This window comes from Austrofundulus limnaeus, unplaced genomic scaffold (genome assembly GCF_001266775.1).
Source record: "Austrofundulus limnaeus strain Quisiro unplaced genomic scaffold, Austrofundulus_limnaeus-1.0 Scaffold1253, whole genome shotgun sequence".
Taxonomy (NCBI): Eukaryota; Metazoa; Chordata; class Actinopteri; order Cyprinodontiformes; family Rivulidae; genus Austrofundulus; species Austrofundulus limnaeus.
In genome coordinates, this window is record NW_013953655.1 from 35,923 (window position 1) to 60,978 (window position 25,056).

General features: G+C 41.1%; 2 protein-coding genes across 7 annotated transcripts; one reads left to right on the plus strand and one right to left on the minus strand.

Annotated features, from left to right (window-relative positions):
• Nucleotides 1-257: 257 nt before the first annotated feature.
• Nucleotides 258-10,407, minus strand: ddb2 (damage-specific DNA binding protein 2). Its single transcript, XM_014031440.1, has 9 exons — nt 10,378-10,407; nt 10,076-10,267; nt 9,667-9,833; nt 5,429-5,642; nt 1,759-1,936; nt 950-1,095; nt 716-871; nt 587-632; nt 258-511 (listed from the first exon to the last, which is right to left on the minus strand). Exons 1-9 carry the CDS (start codon nt 10,405-10,407, stop codon nt 258-260), a joined length of 1,383 nt encoding a protein of 460 aa, XP_013886894.1.
• Nucleotides 10,408-12,684: 2,277 nt separating this feature from the next.
• Nucleotides 12,685-24,688, plus strand: kif23 (kinesin family member 23). Of its 6 annotated transcripts, XM_014031450.1 has the most exons (25): nt 13,000-13,192; nt 13,498-13,680; nt 13,894-13,960; nt 14,140-14,268; nt 15,967-16,072; nt 16,168-16,304; nt 16,394-16,506; nt 16,584-16,754; nt 16,902-16,946; nt 18,325-18,437; nt 18,693-18,814; nt 18,898-19,000; nt 19,075-19,154; nt 19,227-19,346; nt 19,434-19,593; nt 20,223-20,387; nt 20,492-20,658; nt 20,748-20,921; nt 21,038-21,244; nt 22,006-22,461; nt 22,589-22,822; nt 23,473-23,561; nt 23,834-23,912; nt 24,145-24,215; nt 24,301-24,688. In XM_014031450.1, the coding sequence occupies exons 2-25, from the start codon at nt 13,667-13,669 to the stop codon at nt 24,314-24,316; spliced, it is 3,138 nt and encodes a 1,045-aa protein (XP_013886904.1). In that variant the 5' UTR covers nt 13,000-13,192; nt 13,498-13,666; the 3' UTR covers nt 24,317-24,688. The 6 variants fall into 6 exon arrangements, with proteins under 6 accessions (XP_013886901.1, XP_013886905.1, XP_013886902.1 ...); XM_014031447.1 differs by lacking the exons at nt 13,000-13,192; nt 13,498-13,680 and adding an exon at nt 12,685-12,836; XM_014031449.1 differs by lacking the exon at nt 13,498-13,680.
• Nucleotides 24,689-25,056: the final 368 nt, after the last annotated feature.

Consider the following 25,056-nt stretch of genomic DNA (forward strand, 5'->3'; position numbering starts at 1 on the left):
TCCTCTTCAGTTACTCCTGAAAACCAGCCTGCAGTTAAAAGATGCTGACCAGCAGCTTTTAATTTGACTTTTGTCCCTTTTTTAATCACCTAAGAATTTCTAAAAGTACAAAAAAATGACTTAGCCATGTATGAATAAATGTATTTATTGTAATAAAGTAGAAAAACAACAGGTTTCAAAAGTGTCAAGAACATTTTTAAAAACATGCAAACAATCCCTGATGTTATGAACAAATAAATTTCTTAATCTGACTCTGTTTACTTCTTCCTCTTGGTCTGAGCTGGTTTTTGTTTAGTGCACCCAGTCTTGGTTTTGGTCTCAGTCTCTTCCAGAGAAGCGAGTTTCTTCTTGAGCTTTGCATCCGCAGCTGAACCTTTGCGGTCTCTGCTGGAGCGCTGCTGACTCCTCCTCTGGCCCCGCGACAAACCGGACGAAGTCGGCATTTCTTCCTGCGGTTTTTGCCCATCGCCGAGCAGCGACTCGTCGTGGTCCCAGAGCAGCAGCGTGACGCCTGCGAGAGAGGGAGACACGGTTTAATAAAACGCCTCTGATTGGATTCAAGGTCAACGGTCTACAACGTGCTTACCCATGCCAGATCCAATCACATCACCCCTTGGACTGAATTTATTGACCTGCAAGACCAAACAAACAAAAAAATTAAAGATAATTATAAATGTTGTATTTTTATACATTCATCCTTTGATAAATGACTCACAGATTTGATCCCTGAGGCGACKGGATCGTACAACTGGAACACGAGCTCGCCACTGTTGGAGTCAAAGATGTCGATGGTTTTCTCATCGCCAGTGCAGATCCGGTCATCAGGGTAGCGCCCAGCCACAATCAGGTCATATATGGGATGCCACGTGGCCTACACGACAATTAGACCTTTACAAATGACATCCCACTAATGTAAACAAATTAATATTTTTTACAGGATAAAACTAACTTTGATGGGTGTGAGGTGCTGAAACTGTCTGTGTGGGTGCTGAATGATCTGCTGAGGCTTGGTCCAGTCACAGGAAGCGTAAACACGGATCTGGTCGTTCTGATCTGTGGTGAGCAGCTTGGAGCAGTCCGACGGATTGAAATAGGCTGCGAGGAAAAAAAAACAAAAAAACTTATTCAACTGGTTAAAGACAGTCAGCAAATTGCTGCAAATAAAGCAGAACAAAGCTAAATATCTAAGCTGTTTCTAGATGGCTTTGGTCACATGACCTGCTGTCCACCTTTCTCTGATTCTCTCCCTGATGTTTTCTGTGAGCAAACATCATCCTGAGATTATTTAATATAGACAGGGTCCCACTAACAGCAGAGCAAAGTTTAAACAGAATATATGCATCAAGTCAGTAATAGTCTGTTTTACTCTATTAAAAACCTGTTCAAGTTTACCTATTTTTTTAAAATTATTTTAATACATTTTCCTTCATTTTAGGCAATAATCCGACATTTACTTTATTATAGGACAGCATTATATTAAAAACAGTTTTAGAATACAATGTTAATAAATATCTATAATTAAAGACCATTAAACATTTGAGGGATATATCACCTGTTGCCTTTCACATCAGAGTTTGTAGTCACTTTGATCAAATATAAAAACAAGTGTTGTGAATGACTCTTGGTTATTATCTCAAATAAAACTAAATAAATCTGTCTTCGGTTATTTCTTTCTGACAGTTTCATTAAATGTGTCCAGCAGAGCAGTTTCAAACCTTTATGTTAGTTAAAAAGAATTTGGTTTAAACAAAATCTGACCTGAGTTGACAGCTTTCTCGTGAGGTAATTCGTAAAGGAAGCTTTTCTTGTCTTTGAGGTTCCTCAGGTCCCAGAGCTTCACTGTGTGGTCCACTGAGGCCGTCGCCAGCAACCAGTCGTACCGWGGGTTAAACTCTGCGTGGGTCACTTTGGCTCTGTGCAGCTTATCACTAAAAATCTTTAAAAAACACACAAAGCAGAGGTAAATCACTAACTGAACAAATACAACACTCTGCTTCAAGCCTTAAAAATATACAAATAATTCCATTATTAAATAAAATGCATTCAAACCTCCAAGCAATTAAACAGAATTTTTCTAATAATTTTTAAATTAAAGTGTAGGTGTGTTCAACTTAAAACATACTGGATAACTTCAAACTTTTTTTTTTGTTCCGCTCTCGGAGGCGCAAGACGCTTTTTCCTTCTCTCCTGCCCTTCTTTATCTTCCCTGCTTTGCTGCTCGGAGCCTTCTCTAAGTTTTCATCCGAAACCAGAAATTATGGATATTTTTATTATTTTTATGGATTTGGTTAGCTGGTCTCTTAATACATTTTTTTGGAACAAAGTTTTCTTCCATAGGAGGACATGTCAAAGGTGGGACCTCTGTTCTGGATATATATTTGGATTCCGATCACTGGATTCTACAGATTGGCTTGGTGGTCTCCTGGTGTTCTACAAACAGCGTCGGTGGCTGTTCATTTCCTGGCTGCCTGACCATTATGAAGGATGGCCGTACTATCAGCACTCGGACATTTGCCTTGTGCAAGCTGGACTCAGTCTGAGAGTGGTTCTGCTGAGGGTCGTGGGCCGGCTGTGGTCCCTGGACTTTGCTGGCCAGATGGAATTGATCTTGGGGAAAGCTGATAGTACGGCTCGGCGGAATTTGTCCACACTATTTGTCTGATTGGATTCACCACCTTGAGATGTACCAGCAGACATTAAGGCTGAGGGAAAATTGTTATTGTCTGCTTGGCTCTTCTGTTCCCAAAACAACTGATTACAGAATTTGGCTCTCCCCTACATGGCCTTGAGCTGTTGGACTAAATTCTTCCTGGATTTTTACGTCGACTGAGGTCTGCCCCCCCACCAACACCCGTCTGTGATCTGGTTCCTGGAGCAAGCAGAGGGCCACACAGAATGAACAGTTAACATCCATATTCTGGACTATGGCTGCACGGGTTTTGGGGACTCGATTCTTTGGGCTCATTCTTCAGATATTCACACAAGCATACAACACTCATGGCTTCATCAGATACACACACCCCTAAACTCACTTACTCCTCTGGCTAATAAATGTGCTCTACGCAGAGGKTTTTTTTTTATAAACACCATAGTGTGTCACATTGTTGATATAATATGATGTTTTTTTCCCACTCATCTTCCCTTATGTGGTCTTTAGTTTTTCTTTTAAGGGTTGTGCCTCCTCATGAAGACTTCTTGATGATGATCCTTGTTCTGTGCAGGGTCTGTGTCTGCATGACTCAGAGYACCTGTTCTCCTATGTTTGTTATGTTCTGTCTTCTTCTGAATGACTGTTCTGAGCTATAATTTCATTGTGCTCTGTACGATGACAATAAAGGTCTAATCTAATCTAATCATTTCAACATACCTTGTTTAGCTTTATAAATGAAATAAGACTTGTGATTTAAAACCTCGAGATAAACCAGAATCCTGATCCTCTTTTTGCACAGATTTCTGCACTGATCTGCAGACAGCAACAAAAAGCGTTCCTAACCTGTTAAAATATCACCAAGATATTGTTTTTTTCTAAAGTAAGGAACAAATTATCTTTCATTTTGTTACATGTGGTTTGATTGAACTCATTGATGTACTCCTTATTTCTAAGTAAMTCTGTTGATTTTAAAAGCTTTACTTATTTCTCAGAGTCCAGTTTATTTCAGCAACACTTCCAGGTTACTTTATACCATCTCTCCAATTTAACTTGAGCTTATAAAAAAGACCAGACAAAAGCACTGAGACAAAAATGTGTCTTATTCCAAAAACAAATAAAATCCTCATTTCAAACAAGCTGTAATGATGTAGAGTCAAAACTGAAGAAAATGTATCAGTATTTGCCATCAGACCTGAATGTAACTACATTTGCGCCTCTCTTTAAAAAACAAAAACAAAACAAAACAAAAAAAAATCTACCTTTTGACCATCCAACCCAAGAAGCAGGAGTTGTCCTATATTGTCTCCGGTGACGAGCATCTGTCGACTCACAGACACGTCGAGACAACAGTACCAAAGGCTGCAAAACAAAACATTTAAACAACAACAAAACCATTTTACACAATTTACAGGATACAGGTGATCAATTAGGTTTTAATAACAGTTCTTGGTAAAATTTGCTGACAAAACCTTTTACATTCTGTGAAGTGTGGCTCAGCTAACAAAACGGCCCTCAATTATTTTTTAAATATTTTATTTAAAAGCATTCAGACGTTTGGAAGTGAGGTTTTGTGGAAACATTTATGAACAGTTAATATCTTACCTGTTTAGGGAAAAGTTTTCAAATAACCCAAGTTTAGAAAAGATGGCAGCTATTAAYGCATTTGGACTAGCCGACAGCTCAATCAGATCAAAATGACACTATATTGCCAAACTGAGGTCGATTAAAGAGCGAGAAGGGGGTCTCTGCAGTCACAAAGTGGGAGTTTCTTGGGTTTGTGGGAGGAGTTTTGGTAAACAGTGATTGGCCGGATTGACTTGAGGGGGAAGTTAAAGATGAAGTAATGACTGATGTAGGGGTCACCTCGAGTTAAATTATCAAGGAAACTGTCTTGGACCTCAGACCTCTGATGGGCCTTTAAAGGGACAAAAACTCTGTTCCACTTAGAACTGAATTTAGGCCACCTCAGGTCACCTTAACTTGTCAAAGAGACATTCTCTTTCTCTTAATCAGATAATAGACAGAAGAATCTTCTTTTTATTTGATTTATTGTTCTCGTAACTGAAAGTTATTACGCATTTTGATAATCAGAGAATGTTTATCAAAGTTACAGGAGGAAAGAGGACAGATCTCTTTTCTCCCTCAGTGTGATTTCAGCTACTGTATGTTTGAATTTAAACAGTTCTCTTTCATAGCATTCGTTTTGTGTCTCACATTGGGAACGCCTTCGGTGTGATCTCATCAGAAGCTCATATTACATTACACCAGCCAGGATTGGCTGGAAATCAGCCTGTCAGTGACAAGGAGGGCCACGACCCTCCCCCTATATATAGGGCTGTTCCTGCACTGACAGGTTATTCAAAAATCTCTTCTCGCAACGAGCAGAAGTGCCACCAGCTCTCTCCAGGTACTGCCTCTTCTCAGAGCCTAGCTAAACTGTCCATAGACTCGTGCGCAAGTGCGGTCGCTGGGCGCTTTGCTCTGGGTTAGCACAGCACCGCACAGAGTGTCTGGTTATCGGTAGCAATACCATAAAAAAAAAAGTAGCAATACTTTTATAAGTAGCAATACTTTAACTGTTTGAGCTACCCCAACGGGAAGTCACAACACTCACCCCGAAGCCTAGCCATACCTGGTTAGCCTAGCTCTCACCAGCTAACGTAGCTTCAAACATCTCCCTGGAACATAGAGGCCGCGGGGGCTTCAGCAAAACCAGTGGAGGGCCCACAGCCACGGGCCTGCCCGTGTGGCAATAAAATATCAAGCTGGGACACCCACCCAACCTGTGTGGTGTGCCTCGGCTTGAAACACGCCCAAGCATCCCTTGAGTCGGCGGAGGAGTGTGCGCACTGCAGCCGGTTCTCCCTCAAGGTGCTCCGTCACCGTCTGGCCCGTCAGTTGACACTGTCCAGCGGGGACCCGTTGCTGGCTTCGACAGCTGCCGAACAGGACCCAGCTGACTTGGTGGTTTCCCAGGTCTCTGAACCTGAAGCTGGAACAAGTTGGGGCAACTTGCTCGAAACTGCAGACCCGCTTCCATCCGAAACGATGGAGCAGGCTCTCACTTCGAGCTCGCTGGATTACTTGGCAGGAGGCGAGCTCTCCGATGACTCGGAGCTCCCTGTCTCAGATGACGAGGAGGATTATGATCCATCTGCCCAGCAGCCAGGACGGGTTGTAAAATCCTCTCTTTCTGACGCGGGCTGACCCGGTCATGAAGACCCATCCTCGGCCAGAGCTGGATTTAGACCTGCACGAGGGATTTTGCGCACGTTATTTCCTCGTCGAGAGGTAGCCGCGGAATGCAGGTGATTCTAGACCTCCAGGCTCTGAACAAGCATCTGAGAAAATACAAATTCAAGATGCTGACTCACGCCTCCCTGCTGCGCTTCCTGCATCACGGCAATTGGTTTACATCAATCGACCTCAAGGACGCATATTTTCATATACCCATATATCTGCCACACAGGAAACATCTCAGGTTTGCATTTCAGGGAGAATGTTACGAATACCTCGTACTCCTGTTTGGACTCTCGCTGAGCCCAAGAGTGTTTGTGAAATGCACAGAGGCGGCGGTGGTCCGCTCAGGAGGCAGGGCATCCGAGTGGCCATGTATATAKACGACTGGCTGGTCGCAGCACCCTCCCAGCAGGAGGCTGTGAATCACACAGCTGCATTAACACAGCACATGATGGAGCTGGGCTTCAAAATAAATATGGAAAAGAGTATTCTGCGTCCTTCTCAGAACATCTCTTTMATAGGTCTCTCCCTGGACTCAGTCCAGGCCAGAGTGAGGCTGACAGAAGACAGTAAAAACTGTGATGGACTGCCTGTCCATGTTTCACAGAGGAAACCGAGTTACACTCAGACTCTGTCGCAGACTCTTGGGGYTAATAGCTTCAGCGCTGGTGGTGGTCCCACTAGGTCGTCTCCACATGAGAGGAATACAGCGCTGGGTGGCTTCTCAGCTGAGGCCGAGTTCACACATTTCTCACAAAGTGAGAGTCACAGCTGCCTGTGCTGCAGCCCTACGCCCCTGGCGAGATATCAGCACCCTGACCCAGGGTKTGCCAATGGGGATTGTACAAARCAGGAAGGTTATCACAACAGATGCCTCCCTGACAGGATGGGGAGGTATTTGCGAAGGGAAAACTGTGAATGGGTCTTGGAGCCCAAAAATGCAGTCCTTCCACATAAATTATTTGGAGCTGCTAGCTGTTCAGCTAACATTAAAACACTTCCTTCCTCTCCTGGAAGGTCACCATGTGTTGGTGAGAACAGACAACACCACTGTGGTGGCTTATGTCAACAGGCAGGGGTGCCTGAGATCACTGAGGCTTCATACACTGGCCCACAAACTGATCATCTGGAGCAGCAGACATTTCCTCTCTCTGAGGGCCACTCATGTTCCTGGAGTGCTGAACTGTGGAGCAGATCTTCTCTCCAGGGGGAACCCTCTGTACGCAGAGTGGAAACTCCACCCAGATGTGGAGCAGGGACAAATCTTTCACCCACCACCCAGAAAGGCTGGCTCTGTGGGCCTGGCCCGTGAGTGGTTCAACCTTCAATCCACGGGGCTCCCACAGAATGTAACTGAGACCATACAGAATGCACGGGCACCTGCAACAAGATCTCTGTATGAGTGCAAATGATCCATTTTTGAGAAATGGTGCACCGACTCTCAGGAGATTCCTTATCAGTGTTCTGTAGCTGTCATTTTGTCTTTCTTACAGAACCTGATTGATAAGGGAAAAGCTTTTTCCACTATCAAAGTTTATTTGGCGGCTATTTCAGCCTGCCACATAGGCTTCGAGAGAAAAATAGCTGGCCAACATCCTTTAGTAAGCYGGTTTATGAAGGGGGCTCGCAGAAAACTGCCTGTCTCAAAACCTATGACCCCGTCATGGGACCTTCCTCTGGTACTGGAGGCTCTCACTACTTCGCCCTTTTAGCCTCTGGATCAGTTGGAATTAAAGTTGGTAGCGCTGAAAACAGCACTTTTGCTGGCACTTGTCTCTACTAAGCGTGTGGGTGAGATTCATGCTTTATCAGTTCACCCATCCTACACAAAATTCTCTTTAGACAATTCTAAGGTGACCCTGCTCYCAAACCCTGCCTTTGAGCMTAAGGTGTTGGGTTCTTACTCTCCTATTGAGTTAGTGGCTTTTAATCCTCCTCCGTTCTCTTCTGAGGAGCAGGAGAGGCTACACAAACTCTGCCCAGTACGTGCTTTACGTATCTACATTGACAGGACGAAACAGGTCAGAAAAAGTGACCAACTGTTTGTCTCTTGGGCTAAAAATCAGTGCGGGAAACCGGTAACAAAACAGCAGTTTTCTCACTGGATCACTGGTGCGATTGCCTTAGCATATAGTTCAAATGGGCTGCAGCCTCCTGAGGGCCTGCATGCCCATTCCACCAGGGGCTTAAGCTCTTCATGGGCTCTGCTTAAAGGGGTGTCCCTTCAGGAAATTTGTGTTGCAGCAAGCTGGGCTTCTCCTCACACGTTTGCTCGGTTTTATAAACTTGATGTCACAGCACCATCRCTGGCTCATTCAGTTCTGARTGTAGCACCAAGTGCACAGAAGAAGTGATGCTCTGATCAGCTGGCATGTAGTGAAGTCTGCTGAGCAATACGGGAGTCAGTATATTTTCGTTCCCAATGTGAGACACGAAACGAATGCTATGAAAGAGAACTTTAGGTTACTGTCGTAACCCCGGTTCTCTGAGTAGCATGAGTGAGTGTCTCACCAACTCACCCTCCTTGCTCTAATGTTGCGAGGAAGAGGTGATAATCTTTTTGAATAACCTGTCAGTGCAGGAACAGCCCTATATATAGGGGGAGGGTCGTGGCCCTCCTTGTCACTGACAGGCTGATTTCCAGCCAATCCTGGCTGGCGTAATGTAATATGAGCTTCTGATGAGATCACGCCGAAGGCGTTCCCTATGTGAGACACTCACTCATGCTACTCAGAGAACCGGGGTTACGACAGTAACCTAAAGTTCTCATCAGATAATAACTAAACAGGTCATCATGATATGTTTTGTTTCTGAACTACAAAGAACCAATAATCTTGATTTAGTTTCAGGAGGCAATGGCAAGTCTCTGAATTAACACTTTCCCTGATATCTTCCTTTTCAACCTAACCTCTGAAGGCGGAACTAAGAAAACCCTCTTTAAATCACTAACACAGTTTCCGCCCAAAAAGAGAGTCAGAGCCAGAGCCAGAGTGAGAAACACGAACCTCCGTGCCGTCCACAACACTCGCAGCTGGGTTCTCTCCAGAGAAACCAGGAACCAGTTTTGGCTTYGCCTTTCTTCCTACGGCTTGATGAGGATGTACGCAGGTGGTGAAGCTTAACATGCTGGGAGTGTTCAGCTGAGTGGACGATCCTGATGGATTTTCTACTAACTGAGAGACCTCCCCAAATACCTGGATAGGTGACTGATCTCATCTTTAAAAGGTAAARGCTGGCTGTTAYRAGCATCGCTATCAAGGTGACGCTAAGCAGAAAAATGCCTTGCCTCTTGTTAGCCCACATTTATTTAAGTTAAAAGTTAGGAAAGCTAACACCTCACTTTCCTCCTTTTCTTAAACCTACCTTGCCAAACTAAGTTAATTGCCTCAAATGTCTGGTATTCAACATCTAAAGCTTGACGTTTGTGTTCTATTTAAGTGTTTGATTAACAATTAACGAAGCTCGAAGCATATGTAGGATTCACACCTACACTGACGTAATGTTGTTGATGTATGACGTAATTAGTAAGAGTATTGTGAACATGTAAACCTTCCTGTCTCAAGTTATAACTAATATTATCATAAACAAAAATACTGATCTTTTTCCAGACAGGTTAGGGCTGTTTTGACCGAGCCTAATGGTTACACATCGCTCCATATGTGCAACGTTCAAATTTCATGCGGCTACCAGCTTCCTGTCTTGAGTTCTGACTATACTGAGAGAAAAAAAGGCGAGAACTATGGAGCAGCCATGTGCTGTTTTTTAGTTTCCCTCACCAAACGTTGTGGTAATCGTGGTCACAGTCTCCGGTTCTGGACAGCAGAGTGGATGGGTGGCCCTCAAAGCTCTTCAGGGTGAGCGTGCCTTCCCCAGAAGCCAAATAGACTTTGGAAAAATCTGTGGGACAGAACTTCATCCCTCCAATCGAGTCTCCTGCTCCGTTCTGTGCACATAAATACAGATACATGCCAACATAACATGGATGCTGTTACCACCTAAAGATGACAATAAGAAAGTTTCAAAGAGGTCTAAGCTCAGTGTGTCTGAAATCTCACAGAGCTGTTGTACCTCCCATAGATGAGAGATGAGGTGAACTGCTGAGAGGGATTTAACTGGTTCAACTTCCTGTCTGTAACTTTCTGTCTCTAATAGAAAAAAACAAAAAAACCTGACACACAAACTCACCCCTTGAAAGAAGGATTCTTTCGTGGGGTTGGTGTAGTTCAACATTAAGATGTCTCCACCTTTGGTGGCTGCAGCCAGGGTGGTGGGGTGGGTGGGGTGCCACTCCAAACAGGTGATCCTGCGGTCAAACGGGCTGCTGGAGCCGTGGAAGTGATAGGAGGACAGAGAGCGGACGAAGGGCTCCTGGAGACACTGCAAGAGACAGTTAGCAACATGTTCACCCACTTCCATAAGAAATACATGTTTCAATGTGCTTCATGGAGCTAAGCTAAGAGCTACAACGACCCTATCCATGCTCAAACTTGTCTGTTTCTGTTCTCCCCAGTCACCATTTGCAATCACTCATTGCAAAAAGGTGGCAACAGATGAATGATGTTTTGCCTTTGTGTGTTTCTTTCAGCAAAATATCTCATGATCCCCTGCATGGAATCGACTGAATCTTTCAGAAAGTAACCCTCTCCTCCACAACTGATTAACATGTGGAGTCAAACCTGTGTAAGACGGTCACCACAACCAACTGACCTCCCAAACAACAAAAATGGCTGCAGTTCATTTGGTTTTACAAGTCATCAACTAAAATTTGATGTGGTTTGTAGCAGAGAGTCATTCACAACACATATTTTGAGCGTGATATCGCTTGAGATCGTACATAAAGTGTAAACAAAACAGCTCCAACTCTGTCATTKCTCAACACAAGATGAGCCGAGTCTAAAACTGGACGAGGGATATGGATCCCATCGAGAAGAGCTCAGATTTTAAAGAATAAATTACTTATTGTTCCTAAAATAACTTCAGAACTTAAAGCAAATCCATTTCCTTACTCTGCTGGGTTCCAGTTAGGGTTGGGCAATATTGGGAAAAAAATAATCATGATTAATTGTGGTATTTAGCCGATAACGATTAATTTGACAATTAATCCCCTGGAGTCCCCTAAGACCCTTATGTCCTAGTCACATGACCAGTTTAGTGGGAAAGATTTTCTCTTCATAAAAATCTGTTCCAAACTGTGTTAAAATTACAGACTTCAGGCTATAAATCAAATTTTAAATTCCRTTGAAAGATAAATAAATTACAGAACTTTTTTTAAAATGTTCGTCAGATTTGAAGTGGAGAGGAGCAGCGAGCGGACTCTGCCTGGTGGCATTAATCATATTAATTGTCAAGTCCCAAAAAGTAATCTATTAATGTTTTTCTGAYGATTAATTGCACACGATACGATTATGCCCAACMCTAGTTCCAGTTGACCGATTCCTGTCCATAAAAGGTTGTGCAATAAGAGTCTTGTCTACCTTTACAATAAATTATTTTTATCAATCTATCAACTACGGTACTTTTTATATACAGAGCCCGCGAGGGGACATGGGAGATTTTTTTTTCTTTTTGCATTCCCACGCAAAAGTATAGCATTAACTCGCAATATTTTTGCGTTCCCTCGCAATACTTTTGTGTTACCTCGCAATATTGTTTTGCGTTCCCACGCAAAAGTTTGATTTGTATAAGAACTGAATTAAATCAGACTTTTATTTTGAAATATCCAGTTACCAAAACAAGATATGTCACCACAAGTTTGTGAAATTGACATTGATGTTGCGTGGCYGCACTGTGTTAAAATATCAGGATATGACATACTTTCATGCGTGGTTGTGTGATATATTTATTCTAAAGCTGAATTACAGCAGTRGGCTAACTCGCTAATGGTGAACATGTGAGTTTGTTAATAAACCGGCAGGCACAACAGTAATCAACTATTTTTGCAAGGGAACGCAAAAAGAAAAAAAAATCCCCCATGTCCCCTCGCGGGCTCAGTATTTAGAAAACAACATAAACAGTCTGTCCTTTTCTAATTAAATAAATAAGAATCTAAATCAAATGTGTCAAACTCAAGGCAAATTTGAAAAATTCCAATAAAATGGGAGGTGCCAAGAGACACTGAGGGGCACGACCCCAAGTGTGGGGATGAGTGAGGAAGTGTGGCCATGACGTGAGAACTACTTGTAGCTTAATTTGACAAGCTAACATTTCTGAAAACACTGATTGTTCTAAAAAAGAGATTTTGTAAACAGTAAAGTCTCATGATGACGTGTTAAAACACTTTCTTTGTAGGAAACACCACATACAGCTCTGTTGTAGTTTGTTAGTGGTGCTCAGCTGTAGCAACAAGACATGAMCCACTGTCCYGCATGTTTTAKYTGTTTCCTTGCTTTGACACACCTGATTCAAATAATTTAATTACCTACTCTGAATGTCATCAGGTTTAGCAGAAGCCTGTCAATCACTCAYTAATTTCAGTCAGGTGTGTTGAAGCAGGGAGACATCTAAAAACGTACAGGACAGAGTGTCAGGAGGATCAGAGTTGAAGACCTCTGATCTAATATGAGAAAGTTCATTGAAGAACAATAAATATAAAGTATGCTTTTTGTACATTCAYTGTGGCACCAAATTTAATGCAAAAKATTTTACACAATTTCTGCTGTTTAACCTAACACTGATGACAGGACTTAGTTTTGTCTACATGYTGCAGATGTTCACATTCTTAGGACTAAATGGAAAACTAATTCCACTTTAGGAAACAATCCTGGTTGAGCTGCTTGAAGCTCTCTTACCTGTCTCATCTGAGAGTGCACGCTTTGGCCCAAAGTGCTCTTGTAAATATAATGCAGGATGCTCCCAAGGCCATTCTTCCTCTGGACTCCTGCAGATTTAAAAGGAGGCCCTGCAGGACGCACAAACCCTATCATGAGTCAGAACCAGAACATCTCAGGTACAGTGTCAGGGATTAGTCAGAGCTGCACACCTGGTTTAGATGTCTCTCCRTCCTTTTTGTCTCGAAGTTTTTTAGAAAGAGTTGGACCCGAGTCCTCCCCATCTCTTTTCTTCTTCACTTTACCTTTTGATTCGTCTGACTTGGCGGGTTTGCGTTTCATGTCTCCTCCGTTTAAATCGACAACGAGGCACAGCAGGAAAGGTTTGACTCGACAGTAATTTACCAGTCTGTACACACAGCCGCTATACTTGATTACCTGTGATGGTCAGGCCAACTTCAGCGTAACAGCGGTACACGTGACCGTAATGGCTGCCAATGTTTTGTAACCTGGGTGTGTTTACAGCCGGTGGACGGTAGGTGGCACTGTTTAAAAAAATGTATTTACTGTTTTATGTACGTCTGTGGACTTGTTTGAATGGTTTATAAACTACGTTGTGGTAATATGCATGCAGTTTATTTAGTGTTAAACTCGTATAATAGTCACTGCACGTGTCTAAACAACTTTGTTTTCATTTTAAAAATCTAAATGTTTTCACATTAGTCGGTTACTTTTTTCATAGGTCGTTCTGTTTGCTAAATTGCTACAATAACAAGATACGTATGATCTTATCTGCTATTTCTGACACGTTTTAGCAAACACGTTTTGTTGTTGCCGTAGTTGCCATAAAAGGGCTCGGAAGTGAAGGCGGAAGCACGTGTTTGGTTTTCTGCAATCCTATTGGCTGCTGCAGTCTCGTTTTGAAAAAAACTCGTCGGACTTAAGGCGGAGGGAAGATTCAAAATTAGAGCAGCAGAAAGGACAAAACGGAGTCAAATTAATTGACATAATGAACAGGCAAGCGTAAGTTGATGTTGTTACTTCTACCAATTGTGTTCCGAATACTTTATCGATGTATTGTGTTGAGCTAATAATTTACAGTTCGGCTAGTCTCAAAATTAGCCGTTAATCTTGTTGCTTCGTAAGCTAGTTGCCACGAACTCGAACTGCCCTAAAAATCAAGATAAAACATTGTAAATCGAAATGTAGTGAGTGTTTTTCTGTCTGGTCATTTAGGAAGTATAAACCCCCCCGCAGGCCTCCTCCAAAAAGATCACCAAACAACCAGAAAGACCCGGTTGGGGTAAGTGTCTCATGTTGATTTTTTCAAAGCAAGTGACGACGCAACATTTAGCTTGCTCGATTGTTTTCATTTCATGCTGTGCGTCACTTCACCAGTTTCTTTAAGGAGTGATCAGAGTGTCGAAGGGAAGTTTTTGATGATGTATCAGAAACACGTGTGTTTTCTCTGATGTTACTCAGGTGTACTTACGCGTGCGTCCTCTGAGTGCGGAGGACGAGGAGTGCTGCATTGAAGTGATCAGCAGCACCACCATCCAGCTGCACACTCCTGAGGGCTTCAAGGTTCACCGCAATGGAGAATACAAAGAGGTAACAAATCAACCAATGCATCTGAAATCAAGCCAGTTCTCATAGTTTTACTGTTGTCAAGAAGAAGAAAAAAAAAATCAGTGATAACTTTAAAAATTCAGTGACTTTGCCAGTCTCCAAAGCCTTCCTCATCACTCAGCACTTTCAGGTTGTTAACCAACATATGTATCAGATCATGTTTATGAAAATGATTTATTTAATTGCATAAACTGCTATTCTGTACAGGCTTTGGAAATTACTGTTACTCACTACTACAAAAAAGATCAGTGTTCAGGCAAAATATAGTATTTGCTCTAAATGGAAACTACTTGAAACAAAACTGAAGTGAAGTCTTTACAGAACTTGCTAACAGCAAAAGGTGCAGAGCAGTGATGGAAATTTGACTTACTGGTAAATGATCTCAAAATTGTTCACTTGTTGTTGGGCAGATGAAGTGTGTCCATGACAGATGAGTCATGCTTTTCTTTGAATCACTTTAAAGACCAAAACTGTCTGGAACAAAGGCAAGGCACAGACTGGCACACATCAACCACTTATACCAACTTCTTTGTTTAATCCAGGAGTTGAAATATGAAGACTGTAAATAAGTTTATTTAGCAAACAAAACATCTTTAGGTTTGTCAGAACTTTGAGACAAATTCTCAGTAGTGGATTATGTGTTAGGTAAAGAGAGAGGCTGTTCGTTGGTAGATTTGCTTGCTTTAAGATTTTTTTAAAGCTTCATTTGTTTGAAACAATACTACAGTAGTAGCCTGGTAAAAACCAGACCCTTGTCCTTCATTTTGCTTCGTACAGAGGGTCTGGACTTGCTGCTATAGAGAAGCTATTCTTGCTGGAGGAGTGGCCTCGGTTGAAGTGTGTGTGTCGCTGTGAAGGAGGCTAAGCTAAGAAGCTAATTGGAAATCGTGAACGCTGTAAACAACCCTACTGAGAGGAGAAAAGTACCGAGCCGAACGAGACTGTAAATGAGAGCTGCTGCTTTGTCAGAGACAAATTTAATTATAATTTGGAAGCCTTATCAACACGGACTGGCTTCATTCATTCCCTCCACTGCCATTGCTAACTAACTAGCAGACACTGCGCAGAAAATCGACGTCGTTCAGAACCCCGCTTTCTGTTTGCTGATTGGCCCAGGGAAAATAAATTACAAGCCGACACTGCACAGAAAATCGACGTTCTGTTCTCTGATTGGTTAGGCTAAAAATCTGCCAGCAAAATCCTTGTCTATGGGAGAAATCCCAGACGGAGCAGTGAAGGGAAACTGGAATTGAGCGGAACTGCGTAGGAATGCAAGGGCCAGGCTACTACAGACATAATAGTGGTACCGGGGTAGTACATGTCATGAGAAGTTTGAGAACCACTCTTGTAAAGCCATTCAGAATCTTATATATCTACTGTTGCACTCAGGTGTTTATAAGAAGTTAGTATTGCTGTAGCTGCTGATGCTTTAAGAAAACAACTCATTTGGCTCTTTTTTATGAAATAGTTTTGTATTGAACACACTGCATGAAAAGGTTCTATATTTATTTTTTCTGAACAGTATGTTGTTAACCTTAAACTTGGACAAGAGCTCTGCAAAAGCTGCAAAACAAAACTTTCTTTATAAAACTGCAAGATTTGCTGACAGTTGCCCTTTTTAACCACACACGATACATTCTACTTTATTCCTGCTCCATGTCAATAAATCTATCTTCTCAGATGCAGTACTCTTTCACAAAAGTCTTTGGAGTTTCCGGATCACAGATGGATCTTTTTGAACATGTGGCCAAACCTCTTGTTGATGATCTTATTCATGGAAAAAATGGTAAGAGCACAGAGCAATTTATAGCTGATTTTTCTTATTTTATTTCAGTATTTCCTGCTGATTTATTTATTTATTTATTTATTTATTTTTTGCAGGTTTACTTTTCACATACGGGGTGACTGGAAGTGGAAAAACATTCACCATGACTGGCTCTCCGGGTCAGGGTGGACTCCTGCCTCGTTCCCTTGACATGATCTTCAACAGCGTCCGTCCCTACCAGGCCAAAAGATATGTAAGTGAGCAGCTCATAAAACAGCGTTATGTTTTAAACCCACACACACTTTAACATTTTAGACAAGCTCAAAAACTATTTTTGCTCAGGTTTTTAAGACTGATGATAAAAATGGCATGGAAATTCAATGCGAGGTCGATGCTGTGTTGGAGCGCCAGAGAAGGGAAAATAACTTATCTGTACCTAAAACACCTTCCTCCAGGTAAACATAAATGCAAAGAAAACTTTACAGTGTTTTAATCAGCTTATATGTAAAATTGATAACTTTCCTGTTTTTAGACAAAAGATTGATCCTGAAATCAGTGACATGTTAAAGCCAGAGGAAGCTTATAAAGCAGACTCTGTGGATGAGGACAGCAGCTACAGTGTCTTTGTGTCCTACATTGAAATCTACAATAACTACATCTATGATCTCCTGGAGGATGGTTTGGAAGATGCAATCAAGCCAAAGTGAGTTTTTAAATGTAAACTAAATGTGTAAATAAAATGGTTAACATTGTATACAGTTTATATTTAAGTGTAGTTATTTTTTTGGCATCAAATCTGTCTATGACAGAGTAGCTAGAAGACAAATTTGTTTTCTTTTCTCTTTACTAGGTGGAATGGTGGAGGCACACCTCTGCGCCAGAACACTGAGTTCATGTATGTGGCTAGTTAAGACTCAGACATCAGAGTAGCTGCTTTGTTTTGCCCAGTTTCTTATGCACACAAATGTATCACTTAGAAAGTAAAGGGAACATCCCCAATAAAGCTGGAGACATTTCCACAAATGTAATGAATAGTTATTCACATATGATTAGCTGTCATTAGAAAATGCATAAACTGTTTCCTATGGCAAATTTGAACTGCTCTACCAGATGCCAAAATTATTGTATCTGTTAGATTTAATTTTGTATTTAACATGTGAAACACTGATTTCAAAAATATTTTCTATGCCTTACTCAAAACAAAAAATATAAACCTTTTATTCTCAATGAAAACTGTGCAAACTAAACACCAAAAGTAAGGAAATTTGTGTTTGGTAGATTATTTCTTTGTTGTAACAATATTCCTTGGCAATACATCTTATACCATTGGCAAGCCTGTTCATTTCTCTTTTTTAAATGGTGCCACATTTGTAAGGAACATGCATTCATGAGATGAGCAGTAGAGCTGAGTATGTGGGTTGCTCTGCCATTGCCCAATAGTTTCTTTTGCTGTTGCTATTGACACTTGTTGTGAGCTTCTACTATCTCCAGGTGCTGCCAGTCAGGTGCCTGCTATAAGATTTATTGCCAAGAAGCATTGTTGCAACAAAGAAATCATCTACCAAACACAAATGCTCTTACCTTTACAGTATAATGTTACAAAAATCAATTCTTTTAAACTATAGCATGTGTCCCCCCCCCCCCCCCCCCAAAAAAAAAAAAAAAGTTAAAAAGGTTGCCTTCAGGTCCAGGCCATCCTTGAAAAAGAGATGGGATTTACTTGGTTAAATAACAGTAAATACATAAGTAATAAATTGATTTTGGATGATTAATATTTATATATCTAGAAAAGTAATAAAATGTAAAGTTCCCAAAAGCTTGAAACAAACATCTGTAGGATAAATTACTACTTAGAGGTTGGTCAAAGAAATAAAAAGGAGTTAAATGGAATGCACTGTAAATTTCAGACAATTAATGCTTCTCTAACATTTAGATATTGCAAATAATATGGTGGAGTTTAGGACCTGACATGATCATCAAAACTTGTGATTTCTGATTATTCTGACATATAATGTCAACACCCTATTTCCTTCCTTTTGCCTTAGAAATCCTTGCATTAGCCTTCTTGTTATGGCAAACCTCTCTGTCCTTTATGTCTGTGTCTTTGTGTGGTATTTGATCAGTGTTAGTTTTTGTGTCTGGAATGAAGTAGCACCCATTCTCCCTGGTCCCGTCTGCATTTACTGCTTGACTTGTGCTTCTAGAATTGCATGAGGAGGAGGGGAAAAAGACCATTCCATTTCAACGCTTAACAACATTTGTTATTATTGTAGACCGCCTCAGTCTAAAACCCTCAGAGAGGATCAGAATCACAACATGTACGTGTCTGGCTGCATGGAAGTTGAAGTCAAATCTGCTGAAGAAGCCTTTCAAGTGTTCTGGAAAGGTGAGTTTTCTGTGGAGATCCATGCTTGAATGTGAAGGGGTGAATTTAGTTTTATTTTTTTCCCCAAAACGCTCTGCGGTGATGATTTTAGCTGTGACTGACCTGGAATTGCTGGTCTCCGGGTCAGCTCTGGCCAGGAAATGACTTCAGTTTAATCTTCTCTCTGAGCAGGTTAAAGATGATTTGAGAGGATCAGTTCTGTTTGATGACAAACGGAGCAGAATAAATTACTTAGGTGTTTTTTTTTTCTTCCAGGCCAGAAGAAGCGGAAGGTTGCAAACACTCGTCTGAACAGAGAGTCGAGTCGCTCTCACAGCGTGTTCATTATCAAACTGGCGCAGGCTCCTCTTGATGCCGATGGCGACAACATTCTCCAGGTTAGCCGGGACCACATTTGTAATACCTACTGAGATGACGTACAGTTTTCACAATTCGTTTTTGACACTTCTTGCTTTGTCAGGATAAGAACCAGGTTATCGTTAGTCAGTTGTGCCTGGTGGACTTGGCAGGAAGTGAGCGTACCGGCAGGACCGGGGCAGAAGGCACACGTATACGTGAAGCAGGTTTGTTATCAAACAGAATCTGATTTTACTCTCAGCCTTGTTTTCATTTTATTTAATAACATTTGACTCTGCAGGTAACATTAATCAGTCTCTGCTGAATCTGCGGACGTGCATCGAGATACTCCGAGAAAACCAAACTTGTGGCACAAACAGGGTCTGTTTCCAAGCTAAGACTGAACGTTACGTTAAGACAAACTGTGTACTCACTGTCCAATTTCTGTTATAGATGGTCCCCTACAGAGACTCTAAAGTAACCCACTTGTTTAAAAACTACTTTGATGGAGAAGGAAGGGTCAGGATGGTCGTTTGTGTCAACCCCAAAGCAGATGATTATGAGGAAACACTGGTAAGTTGCGTCGATGTGACCACGGAGTCCTTGGCAAAAAAAAAAATCTTTTTATCTAACAAGTAAGACATTTCTCTGTTTGTGTAGTTGGTGATGCGCTTTGCAGAGATGACTCAGGAGGTGGAAGTGGCTCGTCCCATGGACAGACCCATTTGTGGCTTTACTCCAGGCCGTCGTTACAGAAACCAGGCCTTTAAAGAAGAGCTGTCTCGCAAGTTACAGGACCGTGGTGGCCCAGTTGACACAGGTAAGAAATACAAAAAACTGGTCCTCCTAAGGGACGTATCATGCAAAATCCACTTTTTTAGATGTTTAAATAAATTTTGTTGTGTACTTACAGTTGATATGAGACACATTTCTGAAAAGGGGTGAAAGAGGGGCTTGTGGAGTTATGTCAGCAGAAAAATCTACAAAATCTAAATTTAAAGGGAATTAAATGATGGGTAAAAGCAGCACAATTATGCATTTTTGTATTGTTAAAGTGCTTCTATTACACATTTATTTTTGTCCGACTTGTGACTGCTGATGGAACCCAAAGATACTATACTTTAAAGCAGGCACTTTAATAAATGCATTGTCCTCCTCAGGCTGTGTGTCTGTATTACCAGGTGACTCGATCATAATGCCTAGACCCCCATATATTTTCAAAAATCTATCTAAATGTTTTAATCTAATTTGTTTTTTACCCTGGTTTGGAAAATTTAGAAATTTTTGCACACTGAATATCTCTGGGGCTCTCATGTGTTATGCACGTAATGCAGGACTTGATTCCTATTTTTCAATCTTTGATGACCTCTAAATGCTGAGTGGTCCAATTTTAAAAATAAATAAATATTCTAGAAGTGTCTAATGTGGAGTTTGTCATGTTTTCTTTAGATGGTGGTACCACCTTTACGAGCAACCTGGGGCGCAGCCTGCCCCCTCTACCCTCCTCTGAGCTGACTGACCCGAACGATGATGTCACCCTGCCTCGTCTGATWGAAGCTCTGCAGAACAGACAGAGGATCAGGCAGTTGATGACTGACGAATACAACAAAGCAGGTGCCTGCTCACATTTTCTGCTTAGCTGGTTATTTCCCCTGCCTCAAAATTTCTTACCATGGCTCATCCTTTTTGTCCTTATTTTTTATTTTTCCCTAATTTAGCCAACATTATGAAGTCTAAGCTTCAGGAACTGGAGTCGGATCTCATCTCTAAACAAAATTTGATCAATGAACAAAATGGCAGACTTTTGGAGAAAGACAAAAGCATCCAAAACAACAAGGCAGAGATTGAACGCTTAGAGAAGAAGACCAAGATGCAAGAGCGAACGGTTGGAGATAAATATATTCTAGCTTCTTCAGTAGATTCAGATTTGTAGAGGCGTTCAGTTTTCTAAAAACTCCTGCTGCGCTGTTCTAGATCGACATGTTGCAGAAAACAACTAAAATCTATGAGGATGACAAGCGTTCGTTGCAGCAGGAGCTGGAAACCAGAGAGAATCGTCTTCACAGGGAGTTGTCTGAGAAGAGACGCATGGAGCAGCGAATGCACGGCATGCTCTCAGACACGCAGCACAAGTGGGAAAAAGAATGTGTGAGTCTTTATTATTCAGTAGTTAAAAAGATGTTCCTCAGTTTAAAAGTCTGTATATATATTTTAATTTTTTTGCCAACACAGTGATAATCTGAAACATTATTATTCCCATGCAGGACAGACGAGTTAACGCAATGCAGCTGGAGATGCAAAACAAGCTCTGGGTGAAAGATGAAAAGTTGAAACAACTCAAGGCCATCGTGGCAGAGAACAAGACTCCTGGCTGTCCTGATCCTCCACCGCATCAATCCCAGCCTCAGCGACCCTCCAGAGAGGAGCGCCCCCCACCGAAGAAGAGATCTGCATCACCCACACCTCTTCCTGTAAGTTTAGAATTCCTGCTGAGTCAGTGTTTAGTATGTGATGTTTTGAKGAAGTCACAGAAGTTAATGTTTACAGTCAGTGTTGTGATGCTGCACTACCACCAGATTTATCACAATACAGTATATTATTGATTTTATTTGGATGACAATACAATATTTGTTTATCACAAAGTTTTGACACGATACTATTTTTTTAGGGGACTCTAAGATTTTGGGTTAAAAAAAAACTTTAACCCAGGAAGCCACAGTTGGAAATGTTTTCAAACACTGATGTCCAGCCTGACTGCTTAAGTTGCTTCTGCAGCTAATGTGTTTAATCCTAGTTTGTCTGTTTTTTTGTTTAAGATACTGTGAAGCAAAAACACTTTGCAGATTGTTAGTTTTTTTTTAAATTACAAGAGAGAACGTGTTCAGAAAATGCTGTCTTCTATTAATGTAATCTAATTTGTCAAAACAGCAGATTGTGTCAGACTCACCCACCTCACTCTGTTTAATGCAACAGGTGCTCTGAAYGGAAGCATACCTGTGACAAAGCTCAACAACCTTATTCAGATTTTTGTCAAAGTCTTATGGAAAAAAAAACAAGATGCTCATTTTGACTTGGGAAGGATGTTAAGAGTGTAGAATGTGGTAAAAGTAGATTATTGTTGTTTAATACATGCAACTGTACAGGTGTCTTAGTTTCAGCTCCTACTAAATGCATTTTGTTTGTGAATGTATATGAACTTATGACTAAATGTGTTTCCACTTTTGCTCCGTAGAGCCCCACTGAGTCTCCTCAGATCAGTCCAGTGCCAGGGTCACAGGCAGTCAGTGCTCATAGAGTTGAAGAGTTTGAGATGATCCCAAGATCCACATGGCCAACGCCCTGCAGCAATGCTTCTTTGTCATCGTCTGTCTCTTTATCGGAGGAGTGGGCAGATCCCGACAGCAGGCAGGCTTTCCAGTCCCCTAGACCAGCCGAGAGAACCCAGTCTGCAGCCCAGAGAACCAACACTCATTCTCCAGACAACAGGCAGGCTTCCCAGTCTCCTAGACCAGCCCAAAGAAATATAACCCATTCTCCAGACGATAGGCAGGCTTCTCAGCTCCCTAGACCGGCCCAGCAAACCCAGTCTCCAGCAGGTCCTTCCGTCAGCCAGAGAGGAGGGTGCTATGGTAGATTCTGCTGTCCCTCCCTTGATTTTGTCCTAGACCAAGTAGAGAGAAACTACAGGGTCAGTGAGTTACTGTATCCATTTGCAGCAGTATGAAACTAAAGTGTCAGAGCAGAGTTTCTACAAGTGAAAGTCTGACTTTTTATACATCTCACACCAAGCGGTTTGTTCCTTTCCACCTGAGCAGACAACGACCCCAGTGCGGGCCCTGCACCGCCGTTCTCGTTCTGCTGGTGGGGAGAAATGGGTGGACCACAAGCCGGCATCCAACCTGGACCTGGGCACCGTCCTGCAGCCCGTCATCCCCAATGCCATCCAGGTGTCTGCACCCAACGAGAAGGCCCTGTCAAAGTGTGACAAATACGTGTTAACACAYCAGGAGGTCGCATCTGATGGAGAGATACAAACCAAACTTATAAAGGTGAACAGCAGGATACTTAGTTTGATTTGTATTATTTTTACTAAGTTTCTCAAGAACTCTTGCCTTGTTTTGATTGACCAAAAGAAAGTTGGTCACTAATGTACGATTACAAATAATATATATATATATTTTAAAATAATGAGCAAATAAAAAGAGGGGAGTAAATAAGTTAATAAATTATAAAATGTAAAGAGAACAAGATTTCATTTGATTCTTTAGCACACTTCACTATTTACTCATAATATTCTAATTTGGATTATGTGGTGCATTTTCTCCTTTAAACAATTTATCTCTCACAATTGTTGATAGGCAAAGCTGCAAGAGTAGTAGAAAATTTAAGACTCRAGTTCAAAATACTAAAAAGATGTAMAGGTGGAGAATTTATTGAATATTTTCATTGCTGAAAATATTGCGAGTAGACTGACATTTAATATTTTACTTTTTTTTGTACGATGAGACATTTTGTCTGATGTTTAAAAGTATTCAATCTAATTCATGGATTGAAAATGTGGTATTATAACAAATACATTTCTGCTAACTGCTGTCTACATGAAGTTTCTATAAACGTATATTTAAAAATGTTTTTTTTCTTCTGCTTCTTCTGCTACTAGTTAACATTTGCTGTAACCTTATTGTTTCTTGACTTTCAGGGAGATGTGATTAAAACCAGAGGAGGAGGACAAGCTGTTCAGTTCACTGACATTGAGACTGTAAAACAGCAGCTCACCATGGCCTCAAAGTAAGTACACACAGTTTRAACCTTTAGGTGTCATTTTTCATCTTGAACACTATTTGAAGTTGTTCWATATTAAAGGTTTCCTATTTGAATGTGGGCTGGGTAACAACAAAGTACTAATTTCTTTAATTTATTAATCAATGTCCAATTTGAGGAAAAAACACCTCCTTTATAGAAACCCAGCTGTAAATGAGTGTTTGTTTTTAAAGAGCAAAGTAGTTTAGCATCGTGATCATAAGTAGATGACAAAAAATTTGTCAATTTTGTCTCTGAAGCCGAAAAAGAAAATCCTCTGAAGAAACTCCGGTCAACAAAGATCAAACTGATGGTTCTTGGACTGATGTGGAGACAAGGGTAAGACACTTAAATCAGTTGAATATCTTAATATGCATGTCTTTATTTAGGAAATGCAAAACAGACTGTAGCTGAGCCTGAAGTGAATGTGCTAACACAAAGATCAGGGTTGAACTGCAGCTGCTTTAGTGCTTTTGTTGCAGGAAGACAGAAAGTGGCTAAATGTTTTATTTGACATACTGGTCATATATTTTATAGTTTAAATAATAAGAACAAAATGTTTCTGCTGCAGTGCTCGGTGGCTTTGGAGATGAAGGCGGGGTCAAACATGGCACCTGGACATGAGCATCATGGGATCACAAAGTAAGCTGGCAAACATTTACTATCCTATCTGAAATCCTCTGCAGTGCCAAACATGAGTTTATGATCTGTGTGCTTTTTGCTTCAGGCGCAGAAAACCATGAAAACTACAGAAGGCTGCAGCGGAGATGACTCTCCTCTGTCTTCACCTGGCTGCTGTGCAATAATCTKAACTGTTTTCGTAGATTTAGCTTTTGTTATGATATTTAAACATTTTACATACTTTTTACATGCAAAAGAAATGCATTTATATGTACCTAAACATGGGTCACCAAAGGTTTTGTGAAATATTTTTAAGTGTTCTGAAAAATATCAGTTGTTACAAGTTATGTTTATAAAAAAAAAAGGGGGGGGGGGGGCTGTCAAACTTTTTTCCCCTCGTTTTGTGACCAATCAGTCTAACATTTGGCACATGTGATTTTACCAGTTTATTGGTCTAAGTTTGTTTGCCTAAATAAATTGTATCAAACTTCAAGTAAAGATGTATGTTGTTTTTACTTTAATTACTGTTAAACTTAGGAATAATTATTTAAACTGTGCTTTAAAGGGGACATATACAAAATCCACCTGTAGCTGTTGCCATAAATACATTTTTGTTTTGTACTTTGAGGCTCTAGGAGTGCAGAAAAACTGAATTCAGTATTTCCATGTGCTGCAAAGGTATTTTTTTTGTACTTTTTGGGATCACACTTTTCAATCTGTTCAGTTTTCTTTATGACATTTTTTGAACTTTTATGTCCAAATTATTTGCAGAGGAACTGCCAAATAGTGTATATGGATGTCCTGATGCATCTCAGTAATCCAGGTAAAAAATCAAAAGGAAAAAAAAATTGTATAGGTCTTC